We start from the raw sequence: 16,073 nt of genomic DNA on the forward strand, positions 1-16,073 counted from the left end.
AAAAAAAACAATGTATGCAAATGTCAAACCACTACATAGTACACCTAAAACTAACATAATATTGTATATCAACTACATTTCAATTTTTAAAAAAAAGAAAAAGATGGTTTCCTTGGCAAATTTTTCCTCAAGACCCACGACTTAAACACAGCAAACTAATTCCCTTAAACAGGCCTTTTAAATATTATATTTAATAAAATAAAATTGTTAGAGAAGCAAAACAAATGCATAAAAATCTGAAAGAAAGAGTGGTTTATCACATAGACCTATACAATATCTAGATATTGATCTCTAGTGACTAAACAATATCCGAATCAACAGTCTTAAAATTATGCTTCAGGAGGAAAACTAAACTGTGATCATATTTTGTTACTAGCCTTCTGTTAGTATCATCAGTGGCCTAGTGAAATTATCACGAAGCAGGGAGGGAAAAGAGAGAGTCAGGAGGGACTGGGCCAGGGGCATCCCAGAGATGTAGGTAACTCCCACAGAGCTGAACCCCGGATACGGACAGCTAGTGCTCTGAACAGTGATTCTCTAACTTGGCAACACAATAGAAGTGCCTGAAAAGCTTTAAATACCCCAAGGCCCAAGCAGTCCCTCCCTGCCCTCCATCTCTCTCTCTCTCTCGCTCGCTCGCTCTCTCTCTCTCTCTCTCTCTCTCTCTCTCTCTCTCTCTCTCACACACACACACACACACACACACACACAAAATCTAATCTCTAGAGATGGGGGACCCAAACAACAAGTTTTTAAAGCTCCCCAGGTGATTCCAATATGCAGTCAAGGTCTAGATGGAGTGTCTTGTCTATACAAAGGCCTCAGGTGAAATGATGCTATGGTTAGATGCTGATGATGACACTTGTCCATTTCCCAAGGGAAAACAAAATATTGGTAAGTAGTGGCGGAACCAGCCATAAGCCGAGAGTTCAGGTTCTGATTGTGTCCCTCCTGATTTATGTGACCTTTCAGCACATCACTTGACTTCCTGGGTCCTCAATGTGTATTCCATTTAAGCAGGAAGGGGTTCTGCAGAGTCTGTAAGAGTCTATCTAATCCTATAGTTTCTACATACTAATAAAGAAATACTTCCAAATAGGATGGTTTGGCCAGGGTTAGCAAATGTGCATCACGATCCTAGTTTTACTTATTCACTCTTTTAAACTTTTTATAAGGGCTAGACCCACCAGTAAAAACTGAGTGAATTCCGCATATGTCAGGTGTCTTTTTCTTTCTTTTCCAAAGTGTAGTTGCACAAATTCTGAATCCCAGTTAAATGGAATACGTTGATGAATTGTGGTCTGTCCAAAAACTTGCTTAACGTCCTCTGAAAAGAGAAAGGAAAGGTTGATTAAAACAAAGCAAATCGGGTTCTTCCTTATAAAGCCTGTTATTAAATGGATATTGCTACTTTCTTTGTATAAAAAGTAACTCAACTTTAAAAACACAGATTATAAAATCATGGCAGAAATAGAACTGGGAGTCTCATGAAGTCAAAGTTAATAATGCCATCCAATAAAAGGAAAAAATCAAGAAGTTACACACACACAAAGCCCTAAAAGGCAGTCACAAGCCAAAGTAATAAGCTAAATCTCATATCGTCATCTGTTTTGTTTCAACAAATATTATTTTCTAGGCACAGGGGATATAATTCAATCTTTAGTGGCAGGAAACACACATATACATACAGACACACATAGAACACTACCCAAGTCTTAAATATAGTCCTCTTTAACAAGCTGTTAAAATGTTTTTGAGGATTTAGAAATCAGTTAGATATAAATCTTGAAGCATATATTCAACAGCACTAAGATTCTATTTAAGCTGTAAAAAGTTCCACTGTTCATCAGGCCACACTTAAAGGTAACGGGAAGAACAGCCAACAGCCCCATCCTTTAACTTTATCCTGCACACTCTGGCTTGACAGACGTTCTCAAATGGTCCAAATAATCCCCTTTTAAGATGGGCTACCAAATGTACTGTAGTATTGATTCTTCCCCTCTTTTTAGCCTCTACCACAAAACTGTAAGAGGACTGACAGAGAACAGAAAACAACAATATGAAAAACCTTACTTTTCTAAAGCTTCATGTTTTTATTTACTAGTCTCTCCGCCTCCCAACATGAGTGTATGCTTGGAGGGTAAAGGGACACAAATTATATTAATGAATTTGTCCTGGCCTTCACATCTTTAAATATATCTACCAACCCTGCTCGCTTTTATGAGCAAACTGTGCCTGCTACCTTGTTTTTTTCCCTTTGCAACTATTTAAAAAAAGAGGTAAATTCTTTAATTCTCTAAAGGGTGCCAAAAACCTTGGCACGTGTTTCCACTGTTTCCCCCCAATTTCCTACTTCCATCCACCCTTACACTCACAAGTTTTTATTCCATGCTTTTAAAGTTTCCAGAAATTTTAAAAGTCTTGCCATGAAGAAACAGTAGTGCTGCCATCAGTATAAGATTGGGTGTGTATCTGCACGAAGAACGCAGTAAAAAATCAGCATTATGCCAGGCATAAATTTTATAAAAGATGGTAGAAAACCTCAGGCTGGCCCTGATAAGGATAATAAAATAAGAAGTTTTTAAGCATAACCCTCAATTTCTTTGAATTTATTCTGTCTTCTCCACTTTTAGGAAAAAAGAGAAAAAAAAGAGAGAAAGGACATAAGAAAAATGAAGTGAATCAAGAATTGAGGATCTGAGTGGGGAGTGATGAATGAAATGAACTAAGTAGGAGGAGACTCTGCAAGTTTCTTTTTGGCTCTAAAACCTCTGAGAAGGAATTACCGAACTGAAAGTCAAATTACTTCGGTTTAATGTCTACTACCAATAGTAGCTAAAATTTCTTAGGCACTTACCATGTGCTAGGTATTATTCTAGTGGCTATATGTGATAGAATAGATATTAACCTAGATAATCTGTAGCTCCTTTCCCATTCTAAATTTCTATGCCTCTGTATGAAGCAGGCCCAGGATAGATTCAAGGAAGGCCCACAATCTTCTAATCAATCTTCTAATCAAGACCAATAAATGATCTAATGAGAAACGATGTTCAAATGACAAAGATGTGACCAAAAGAAAAAAAAACACACACAATTTTTTACTCTATAAAAAATGTTTCTATACTATAATAAAATTTTAGAGAAATATACAAACAAAAATGACTTGGTGGCCATTTTTCTGCCAAGCTGGTGAAATAAAGATTCCTCTCTGGGCTTCCCTGGTGGCGCAGTGGTTGAGAGTCCGCCTGCCAATGCAGGGTACACGGGTTCGTACCCCGGTCTGGGAAGATCCCACATGCTGCGGAGCGGCTAGGCCCGTGAGCCATGGCCGCTGAGCCTGCGCGTCCAGAGCCTGTGCTCCGCAACGGGAGAGGCCACAACAGTGAGAGGCCCGCGTACAGCAAAAAAAAAAAAAAAAAAAAAAAAGATTCCTCTCTGCCCAGCATTCTGGTAAAATAACCTTTCAATGCAATAATCATGGGATAGCTGTCAAAAACGAGGTCCTTCCTTTTCTTGACCTCTCCTTCAACATCCTATAGAAAGTAACAGAAGGTGTTAACCCAATATTGGAGACATGGGTGGATGGAAGGTTAAGTAAAAGTCATAAAGAAATGATGACTCTGGAGAACAAAAAGTCCAACACTGGAAATCTTGATGAAGTTAGTGATAGAGCTGGAAAGACAGAAGTTCATGATGAAGGTTTGGTATGTTGTAATAGAAGACTTCAGAGGTGATAGGACATGAGATCTACGTGCTGTGTTGCGTTTGTATGTTGAAGCCATGGCCCCTAGGACTTTAAATATGACTATATTCTGGAGACAAGTTCTTCAAAGAGATAAGTTAAAATGAGGTCGTTGCGGGGGGGGGGGTGGCCTAATGTCATATGACTGCCATGCTTATAAGAAAAGTAGATTAGGATACGGACAGGCACAGAGGAAGACCATGTGAAGACACAAGGAGAAGACTGTCATTTACAAGCCAAGGAGAGAGGCCTCAAAAGACACCAATCCTGCCAACACCTTGATCTTGGACTTCTCGCTTCCAGAACTGTAAGAAAATTCATTTCTGTCATTTAAGCCACCCACTCTGTGGCACTTTGTTATGGCAACCCCAGCAAACTATTACAATGAGCAACAGGAACTCCCACAGCAGTGACGAGGAAGTTACCCAAAAAGACCCTCCGTATCTCCTGCTACCACCGTAAGCAAGATGAGAGACAATTACAAAAGCAGGCATGTTATAAAAAGGGTGTGTCAGCTGGATATTTAAATCAATTAAATGTAGTAAAAATGTGTTTTAGGCTAAATATATGCAAATTACATGTATTAATACAAAGAAAAGTAAAGAAGGTATTAACCCAATATTGGCATATAAAGCTAAGGCATTTATTATCCATTTTAATATTTATATGGTATAAAACTATAAATATATATAATAAATTTAGGTTACTCAAAACTTAGTAAATGAATTTAAAATGTGACTGACTCTAACCAACAATCTTATTTTTCCTATAATTAACTATCATTCACTGCTTACCAGAGCTCTGACTTTAATTCAAAACTGTGAACTTTGAACCTTAAGTCTAGAGCTTTCTCCACTATTCCATGAAAGCTTGTCTCTCTTATGCAAACGCCTGCCTGAAGTATTGAAATTTAGTCCCCCTGAAGTACAGAGCTATATGTGATCTCTAAAACATGTTTCAACTCTACAAACTGTCAATCCCACAGACCTGAACTACTGATGTGTTTTTAAAAAGATATCTCTATATAGTATTGTATAGGTATGCAGATAGGTCTGCGTGAGTATACACATTAATTATACATCTTTTCTTTCTACATAGATTATTAGCACCTTCAGAACAAAGGCCATATTTTTAACATCTGCTTCTCCCCTTGTGCCTGCACAATGGTGGGCATAGAGCAACTATTCACTAAGTTGTGGCTGAACTTAAATGAGGAAGAAAAGGTTTACAATAGTGCAACAGGTTAAGGACAGTGGTATTAATAACCCTTTGAGGCACTACAGTTTCCACCCTACTGAAAAGCCATTTCAACAATCATTTCCTAAGATTTTAGTGAAGTGCAAAGAATTGTCAGTCTTCCTTATTAATGTCTCCAGCCCCAGGCCTAGGCTGATTCAAGTGAACTAAAGAACCTGCATTTTAATTAGCCTCCTGGGTTTTTCTAATTCAAGGGTCCAGAACCTCATTTTGAAAAACGTTGTTCTAAAGATTTATAGAAGGGTTTTTAAACTCCCCACTGAAACGGACAAAAAAATATGAAAGGAAGGAGGTAGGAAAGATTCTCCAGAAGACCTAATGTCATGCAGTAAGTGTACACACAGGCCACTTGTAGACCCAAGGGGACATGCAAGTTGTACAATCCAGTGACTGACATTCACTTCATGGCCTATGTGACCAGTGCTCCCTGGAGTTGGACAGTTTACAAACTACACAACCCTGAGAATGAGGTCCATTTTCAGTTCTCAGCCGTTCTAACACACTGGCCACTGTAAGAATGTCAGTCCTTAGTTAGCCAGCACAGCTGGGAGCACTGTATTAGGTCCTGCGGGAAGTAGGAGGGCAGGAGAAGACACGGTGCTGAATCCAAGTCTAATCCACAAGAAATAACTAAACAACACATCCAAACAGTATACTGGATTAAGTGCTAAACAGCAACAGTTCCTCTTGGCAAGGAAACACAAGTTTAAGGAAGGATGCATTTACAACAGTGGGAGAAAAAAAAGCTTTCTGGAGAAGGTAAAACTTGATCTGGGTCCTAAAGGCTGTGGAGGATTTATTCAGATGAACCTGTGAGGGAGTTTTTCAGTAAAGAGCAACAGCATGAAGAAGGGTTCATTTCTTTTGAAGTGAATTAAGGGTCCAATCAAAACATATTGGACCAAAGCCACTGAGACAGGACAGATCCTGGTCTAGGCACTTACAGATGTTGGCATCACCTGCCAGCAGCAAATATTATTTTCAAACCCTAAGGACTTGATGCTACATTTGTGGTGAAGAAAAGGTTGCTATGGGAAGAACAGTTGGTCATGGAATTCTGCAGAAAAATAAGACCTGGAGTTTTTTACCACTTGATACAATCTCTACAAAATTTATTTTTCACTCTCCTAACTTACCTAACAGAGGCTTGAATACTCAAATATCATAAGATTACCAAGTCATTCTAACTGGACCATCCAAATGATATGAGCATTATTATTACTGAGAAAGAGGAAAACTACCAATATTTCTATAGTCATTTTCAAGGCTAATCAACTCTTTTAAGAAATTAAAATATTAAATTTTGTCACTCTGGAAATCTCACATTTTTTCTCTGAAAATATTTTATAGATTCTTAAGTCTGAATACTTCATCCCGCTACAAGAAGTCATTCGGGGGCACTGATTTTCTGAAATGCTTGGCCTCAACATTTTCCTGTACATTCATGAAAACAAACATCTCTAAGCCCAATAGTCACAATAGGTTCTGGAATTTCCCCCCTCACTTTGGAAGACACTGTAATATCATCTCAGGTTAATAGTCTCTTCTCCTTTTAGGAGGCTCAAATAGCTTTCTCACTTAACATTTGATTGTTTTAAGATTTCTCCATGCCTTGGTGAGACAATGAGAGGTAAGAGTACTCCTTCCATCATATAGCTGGAAAATCAGAAACTAAAAACCAAAGTGATTTTCAAAACTGCTCTGTACTCTCACTTTCATGGAAAATTCCATGAGCTTTACCATAAAAGACTCTAGGAGTCCATCTTAGGGTCATCCTATCACTAAATCTTTACCATTCCCTGAGCTTTTCAAGCCTAACTTCCTAACTTGCAGTCCTGGAGAGGAAAGAGAAAAATGTTTTACCCTTTTTGGTCCCTTGGTTCTGTGAAATAAGCAAATTAATAAACAAATAAATACGACTATAATTCATAACGCACCTGCTGATGGCTTTCAAATAAGCATCACTTGGCAGATTACTAACTTAAAACAATTAGAAGGTCTCTCCTAGTCTAAAGCACAAGGTCTTAAAATCTTACCCCCAGGTTGAGGTCATGTAGGCAAAGAAGCAAAACTGAATTAGCAATGAAATATAAATGAAGCACTAGATATATATTTTGGATATTTAAAATCATAGTTTTCTTAGCTCAGCCACTCCTCCTGAAAGTAAAAACAAATTAGAGTGCTTATCTCAAAGTATAATCATTGTTATTTCAATATGTGCCAAACAAACTATGTTTGGAAGGTCTATAGTTCCCATAATATCACCAAATAATGGTGATAGTATTTAAAGCAAGACTTCACCAAATAAGCTCAAAGAGCCTTTGGGTTTATTTTTGGGGACTTTGCTTTCTCCACAAATGTTTCTAGCCTGAAAGTCTGCTGCACTTTTTTTTAAGATTATAAAAAGATAATTACGAAGTGGTAATCGTTTCTTACCTAAATATAACCTCAAAAAGTCAACTGATTTCCCCCAATAAGTTTCCCAGGCTACACAGTATGGCTGCAGTGGAAACAGTTGTGATTTTTAAAAGCTGGGTCATAGATGACATGATCTTGCGTATTCAAGGTCCTAAGGAATCCACGTAAAAACCATTAGAACTACTAAGTCCAGCACTGTTGAAGGATACAAGATCAACATACAAAAATCAACTGTATCTCTACACACTGGAAGTAAGCAACCCAAAAATGAAATTAAGAAAGCAATTCAATTTACAATAGCCTCAAAAAGAATAAAATACTTAGGAAAAAATTTAACAAAAGACATGCAAAACGTGTACTCTAAAAACTATAAAACACTGTTGAAAGAAATTAAAGAAGATCTAAATAAATGCAAAGACATTCCATGTTCATAGATGGGAGGTCTTAATACTGTTAAGATGGTAATACTCCCCAAAGTGATACACAGATTCAGTGTAATCCCTATCAAAATTCCAGCTGGTGTCTGCAGAAATTGACAAGCAGACGTTAAAATTCACATGGAAATTCTAGAGACCCAGAATAACCAAACCAATCTTGAGAAAGAAGAAAAAAGTTGTATTTCAAATTTACCTCAAAGCTACAGTAATCAAGACTGTGTGGTACTGGCATAAAGATAGACATATAAGACAAATGGAATAGAACTGAGAGTCAAGAAATAAACTCTTACATTTATGGTCAGTTAATTTTCAACAAGGGTGACAATTCAATAGGGAAAGATTAGTCTTTTCAACAAATGGTGCTGGGACAACCATGCAAAAGAAGTAAGGTGGGACCCAACCTCACACCATATACAAAAACTAACTTAAAAATGGAGCAAAGACCTAAATATAAGAGCTAAAACTGTGAAGCTTTTAAAGGAAAACGTAGGCATAAATCTTTACGGCTCTGGATTGGAAAATAGTTTCTTAGATATAGTATCAAAAACACAAGCAGAGGCTTCCCTGGTGGCGCAGTGGTTGAGAGTCCGCCTGTCGATGCAGGGCACACGGGTTCGTGCCCCGGTCCGGGAAGATTCCACATGCCGCGGAGCGGCTGGGCCCGTGAGCCATGGCCGCTAAGCCTGCGCGTCAGGAGCCTGTGCTCCGCAACAGGAGAGGCCACAACAGTGAGAGGCCCACATACTGCAAAAACAAAAAAAAACAAAAACAAAAAAACACAAGCAACCAAGGACAATAATATATAAACTGGACATCTTCAAAACTGAAAACTTTTGTACTCCAAAGGATACCATCGACAAAGTTAAAAGACAGACTACAGAATGGGAGAAAAGTTTTGCGAATCACATATCTGATAAAGAACTCTAGAATATATAAAGAACTCTTGCAACTCAAAAAGACAATTCATCTAATTTTTAAAATGGGCAAAGGATTTGAACAGACATTTTTCCAAAGACAAAATGGCCAATAAGCACATGACAAGATGCTCCAATCATTAGCCTTTAAGGAAATGCAAATCAAACGAGATATCACAATGAGATACCACTTCACCCCCACAAGTAGCAAGTGTTGGTGAGGATGTGAAGAAATCTGAAACCCTCATACACTGCTTGTGGGAATGTAAAAATGGCGCAGTCACTTTGGAAGAGTTTGGTAGTTCTTCAAAAAGTTAAACATAGTTACCATGTGACCCAGCAATTCCACTCCTAGGTATATATCCAAGAGAAATGAAGACATGTGTTCACATTAAAAACTTGTACACAAATGTTCATAGCAGCATTATTCACAATAGCCAAAAAGTGGAAACAACCAGAATATCCATTAACTGAAGGATGGATAAACAATAAGTGGTATACCTATAACAATGTGACATCCTCAATAAAAGGAATACAGTACTATTACATGCTACAACATGGATGAGCCTTGAAAACATTATACTAAGAAGCTAGTCATGAAAGACCACATGTTGTATGATTCCATGTATATGAAATGTCCAGAATAGGCAAATCCAGAGAGACAGAAAGTAGATTAGTGGTTGCTTAGCACTGGAGGGGCTAGGGGAAAATGGGATTGGGGAGTGAGGATTGCTAACGTACGGGGTTTCTTGCTGGGGTGATGAAAATATTCTAAAACTGATGATGGTTACACAAATATGTGAACAGACGAAAAAACATTGCATCATACACTTTAAATGGGTGCATTATATCTAAATAAAGCTGTGTTTTTAAAAATAACCTGGAACCCTCAAATCTGCTTCCTACTAATGAGTGATATTAGGCAAATTACTTACCGTGACTCCATTCTCTCAATGTGTAAAACGGGAGTAAAATAACTCGAGGGTTGTAGCCAAGTGTGCCCAGTACAATGTTCTAAACATAGCAGGTGACCACTAAAATGGTAAAATTCCAAAATCTAAAGTCTTAATTATAATGAAGATTGTTATCTGGGCACCAAATATTTACAAAAGATACAAAAAGAATCAGGCACAGTGTGATTGGAAATATCATAGTTTACACATATCTCAAAAAGCAATAATTTTCCTCAAATACTTAAAATCATCCTCTTTTAGCTCATATATTAAAATTTTGAATGAAAAGTGATTAAAAAAACTAAGTAATTTTCCATTATGTTTCTGAAAGTATGAAATTAAGAAAGATTAAGAACCACCACTCTTTACTTTGAAGATCTTTCAGATACTAGAAATATTTAATTGGCAAATTACTTGCACATGCCATTAAGTGGTTAGACTGAATTTGTTTTTACAAATTCTATGGCCTCTTATTCCTTAACCTCTACCACACTATAATCTGAAATCATCGAGGTCTTCACTTATGCAAATTTTTACTTTCTATGTTTTTGTTTCCATACAGAATAACTAAGTTAATGCACTTTAATTTCCAAAAGATTCACTCTTTGAAGCTGCAAATCAAGGAAAACAAGTTTCCCATTAAAATAAAAAAGGTTCATCAAGCTACATTATTTCAAACACTGAACCACAATCTCTCTCTCACGGATCCTAAAAATTTCATTAATACAATAAACACAAAAAGGATGTTTCAGTTAAACCCGAAAGTAATCCATCCCTCTCAGAGGCAAAGGGAGAGTTGCTGAACAGTGCCCTTTACTCCTCAGCAGCTTCACTGGGGTGCTTTTTCTAATGTGTGCTAAATCCTCAAAGAAAGTTGTGGTTTCGTTCGAAGGGAAATAATATTTCACCCTGCTGATATGGTTAACAACAGCTTATACGGCCATCGTCTTTTAAGCAGGGAGCACAAGACAAATTGTTGAATTTGGAAGTTAAATAGCATAGTGGAGTAAGTGGATACAGACCTATCTCTACTGCCACATGGGCCAATATCAAGGTTTGCCATTTCAAACCCTTTTGACAAGTGCCTTTTTCTATTAATCACAGTTAAGGGTCTGAAGAGGAAAGAAGTATTCTGGCTACAATTCAGACTTGCTCAAGGAAGTTCTAGGGGGAAAATGGGTGCCATTAAAACAGAGTAAGTACAGAATAAGTACTTCACACACTCAGCTCTTCTCATTAAATTGAGATCTCTATAAGCCCCTGTAAACTTTGTATTATTATTACTATCATTCTGAACATGCGGGTACAGTGGTGGTAAGTATGTTTCAAAAAAATGAGCACACAGGCAGACACAGCGCTTGCGTACACACACACAGTCGAGCTGAGCTGAATATTATTTCCAAGTCATATATGGTGTTGGTACATGTAGAAATTAGGGCTAACTTAAACCTCTTCCAGTTCTGTACGTAGAGAGGGATGGGACTACCCTGATATGAGGTCACGTGGCATTCTAGAACAGAATATCACCCAGCTAGTAGTGCTGGAAGACAAAGTTGTGGTTCCTACGATACCAGTCACCGTCCCCTCTCTGTGCCTCTTTCCACATCCATGAAATAAAGCCATAAATGACACCAGCCGTTGTTCAGCTGCAGTGTGAAACGCGTTCCCTTGGAGAGCTTGTTCAAAACACATTCCCAAGCCCCACGCCCAAATACTCTGATTCAGCAGATTTGCGATGGAGCCAGGGAGCCTGCAATTGTCATGAACACCCCCCCCCCCCCACGTTATTACAACGAGAACTCGTGCTCTGCCTTATTGATAAGAATCCTTCCTATTCTAAAGCCTAATGGATCTATAAATTCTCAAGATTAATTCACTATGTAAGTCATCATAGTGAATGCTGGTTAACAATGAAAAACGTTACAGGCTGGCAGCTACTTAGCGTTCGATATTAATCTTCTATCACATGCACTATCTAAATCAAACAGCAAGAGAGGCCAACTGAGATGTTTTCAATCTATCTGCCAGAAAAAAGTTATTTTCAGTTGGACAGAATAAATCATTAGCAGTCTTTCATAAAATCAAAAGTAGGTCAGGGCTTCCCTGGTGGCGCAGTGGTTGAGAGCCCGCCTGCCGATGCAGGGGACACGGGTTTGTGCCCCGGTCTGGGAAGATTCCACATGCCGCGGAGCGGCTGGGCCCGTGAGCCATGGCCGCTGAGCCTGTGCGTCCGGAGCCTGTGGTCCGCAACGGGAGAGGCCACAGCAGTGAGAGGCCCGCGTACCGCAAAAAACCAAACCAAAACAAACAAACAAACAAAGTAGGTCAGTTAAAATGGTGTTTGGAGGTATACAGCAGACTGCGGTCACTGTGCAGACGTGTAAGCTTGCTTTAATCGTCTGTTGTGTTAATTACTGTTAACTTTCCTTACCACTAGAGAGGAACACACCAAAAGACTCCAACTCTTTGAAAATTTTAAAGCAGTACAAAGAATCCTAATTCATTCCCTAAATGCAAGTATAATATCTCTATTGTTTAAAACACCAATCTCCTAAGCTAGTTTCCTTAGACGGATGTTATCAAAAATAATTTTCTTGCAAAAGCATTAACATACATTTAACCCTACTTAAATGTTCAAGAGCAAATGTACTACAAATGTACACCCACAGTGATCCCTTATTAGTATAAAACTGTTTTATTTCAATTAAAATGTCTAACTATCCACCCCCAACATATACCTAAACTGTAATTTTCTCTGAGAACTTCCAATACATTCTTGATTTTGTTTCCTTTATCAACCTATCAGAGCAAAAACAGCCTTGCAACTGTTGGAAGAAATCAGTCATTAGCAGCAAGATTACAGCAAATTTTCCAATTTAGAAAAACTGTATTTTTATCTCCTCTTATACTGAAAGAATAATGGTATAATTTTACTATTTTTAAGTGTGCAGTACTGTTTAAAATAGTCAAATTTTCCCAGTGCTCCAAGTTTTAGGATTTACCGTTAGCTTTCTGTTCTCCACACCTTCTTTCCTATTCACAAGTTCTCTTCATCTTACACTTACACACACACACACACACACACACACACACACCAGGGGCAGACGGCCCCTGATTCGACCTCTCCATACCGACAGTCTTCTAAAGAACGTTTAACCTTCAGGCGGTTATTCACTAAGGAGTGGCTTCACATGGTTATTGTGATTTTCTCTCCAATTGACATTCCTCCACCTTCTCAACAGGCCTTTCCCCACCCCCACCCCCGCTCCCTATTTTTAAAATGGGGTGATGAAGTAGCAAAAAGTACAATATTTTAGCCATTTGAGCATAGATGATTCTCAAATTATCCCACCAACTGGAAGTGCTCTCTGATACCACTATCTTTCAAAATTGAAGCCATTATGGTCAATCGTGCAAATCCGTATTTAGCTTTTCGTAAGTAGTAGATTTTTGACCCAATGAACTGGAACAGCTTCTGCACAGTCTCTAGGATCTCATACAAGACACTCGGTCCCTGGGCACACCGCAGTCCTCATCAATGCTGAGGTTATTTCCTCTCAAAACTCACACTGCTCTTAATATTCTCATTCTCTATTGGAATGTGTCTTAAGAAAATATACGTGGGTCCCCCCAAAATATGAAATAAAATCTACTATCGGGCAATAACGTCCTCTCACCAAAATAACCTGTTGTTTTTGTGAAACATCAAAATCAGAATGAATATTAACAAAGAACTTTGCTCAAATAATTGGTCCTTCTGACTCTCAGAACCATTTTCCCCTCAGTTATCGTTTTGAATATTTCATTTTCCAAGTGTCTTTACAAAGGTATTAATAAATGACCTTCTTCGTAGTGAGCTTTCAAAAATTATGGCTAAAGTTTTGTCCTCTTCTACTCCAATACCTGCATTCCTCTAGTTTTTTACATTTATTATTAAATTTGAGTGTCTACCTTCAAAACTTATCTGCGTACTTTTAGCTCTCATCATTTTCTGCAACTTGAATCAGAATGACTGAAGCGGGTTGTTTCCACATAGTTCCTTGTGTCATCTAGCCTGTCCGTTTTCCCAGAGCATTCCAATTCACTTTCATCACAGCAGGTGTTCCTGCACAAAATCCAACTGTGAACCCAGGAAGGGCCCCTCCAAACACCAACATACACGTCAAAGAATTAACTAGAGAAGGACATTAGAAATCGCTTCATTAGTTCTGTGGATTCTGTTTACGTCTCACATACAAAGTTAATTTACATTTTCTGCAGGACTTCTCAGAGCCTTTGTAGACTAAAACTTTGGGGCCTTATGACTGTCTAATAGGAGAATCCTCTCTCACACAACGTTAACAGGAGACAGCACTTTAAAGCACCCAAACTCACAATATCACTCAATAGTTAAGATTAAAGGACAAGAGGCCACAGCAGCTTATAATACAAAATCAATACTGTGCTCGTTTCTTTTGGATTCCAGGCCAACTGACAGAGCTGAAGGAGTAAGGCAGCCAACTCTCCCAGTGTAGCTCAGGGCAAAGACTATTTTACAATTGAAGTTTTTAAACAGTAATGCTAGAAAAGTATTAAATAAGATATATGTCTACTCATTCAGCTGTCCCTCTTCAAAAAGCAGTTCCTACCCTTTGGCAGGACTCCTTTCAGACTTGCGAAAGGCAAATGCTCATTTAGACAAAACACAACTAACAACTGTGGCCATTCATGGACTTCCTAACACTTATCTAGAACCAGAGAGTTGAGAATCCCTGTTGCTAAAGGTCAATGAAAAATTGCAGGCGGACACACACACACACACACCCCCACCACCACAATAATGACACTGGGGGCTTATGTTCACATACTAAGAATGGAAGCTTTACAACTGCATATAAAACATTTCATGAAATTTTGTTCAAGAGTAATGAAAAAGATAAGTCAAAGGAAAAGAAAAACATGTGACAGCATTAAGCAAATAAAAATTTTATATTTCAACTTGAGGAAGTATTCTGGTATATAACATACTCTGAATTTTCAGAAGGTCAATTGTGACTTACACTAGACAAAGGTAAGATTCAGGTCCTCCACTACTATTGAGTTAGGCTATTACTGGCGCCTACTGCAGACACAAGTACTGAAGAAATATTCATAAATAGGAATAGTTAATGTTAAATTAGCATCATGAATAAACAATCACTGGTGGGTGCACTAAATATATCAGATTAACAGTTTCACTAAATACACACACACACACACACACACACACACACACACACACTTTCTTAAAATTCCTAAGAATAATGCTTTGCTTTCCCAGCATCAACAAATAAGAAACTTGGGAAAATGGAAGTGTTGGAAAACCACCCTGTACCAACTTGCTCAGAGGGCAGGTAAGTCCTTTCAAACCCTGACTTTCAGTTCTTCCACTCACAAAATGGGAGCGATCACCCATTTGCCTGTTTCACAGCGGTATGGGAAGCTTACACAAGGATCACAGGCACGTCTGCCTCTGGCTTTGCCCCACTCCAACCAATGCAACAAAACCCACCTTTTCCAAGCATCATTCGGATCCCGTCCCTGTCCTCTCAACAACCCTGCAGGACTCCCAATTGCCTCTCCTATCAAATTAAAACTCCTGCTTAGAGGGCTGTGGTGGGTGCACCATCACATGGGGCCCTGGCTCCCAGCACCCACATTTCAATCAAGGGTCTCCTCTACTATCCTCAACCTGCACAAAGGCCAACTCTCCTTCCCCTCCCACCACTCTGTAATTCCCCCTCCACTCAAAATTCTGCTCACATCAAAAGATAAAGCCTCCTGGGTAAAGCTCACAACAAGTGCATTTCAACAAATTCCTTGGACGTCTCTGTAACCAAGGCAAATTCCTACATGTACTGAGAACTTTAATCCAGGTACATTCTTCCTTATAATTACTTTCCAGTACGGTCATATAAACAAAATCTTAATTCATTCGTGTATTGTTCTTTACTTCTTCATGAAAAATTACTAAGTCCCTCTAATGTCTGATAAAAAGACTGAAACCACAAAGGATGAATCAGCACCTATCTAGATTACAAAGGCAGGCCGTCCTCACAGAGCACAGCCATCACCAGAGGGAGGCAGTGTGGAACAGTGAGTAACGCTTGGCCGTCCTCTGGCTGCTACCTTGGCTCCACCACAGGCAACTCCAGGACCACAGACAAGTTACTTAACCTCCCCAAGGCCATTTCCTCATAAGAAAAATGAGAATTATAATAGTACAGACCTCCTAGGTTCTGAGGGTTAAATAATCAATTACATATAAAGCACTTAGCTCAGGGTGAGTTCAGTAGTAAGTGATCAATAAACTTCAAGATTAAAATGACAGCTA

General features: G+C 38.6%; 1 protein-coding gene across 4 annotated transcripts in view; it reads right to left on the reverse strand.

Moving 5' to 3' along the window:
* SLC25A13 (solute carrier family 25 member 13) overlaps nucleotides 1-16,073 on the reverse strand; it is a 205,133-nt gene that overhangs the window by 91,613 nt on the left and 97,447 nt on the right. For all 4 annotated transcript variants that reach the window (XM_004265566.3, XM_012531515.3, XM_049715138.1 and 1 more), the window contains one exon: nucleotides 1,188-1,327. In XM_004265566.3, the coding sequence (XP_004265614.1) occupies nucleotides 1,188-1,327 (140 nt within the window). The remainder of the gene's footprint in view (nucleotides 1-1,187; nucleotides 1,328-16,073) is intronic.

Source organism: Orcinus orca, chromosome 9 (assembly GCF_937001465.1).
Source record: "Orcinus orca chromosome 9, mOrcOrc1.1, whole genome shotgun sequence".
In the NCBI taxonomy this organism is placed as follows: domain Eukaryota; kingdom Metazoa; phylum Chordata; class Mammalia; order Artiodactyla; family Delphinidae; genus Orcinus; species Orcinus orca.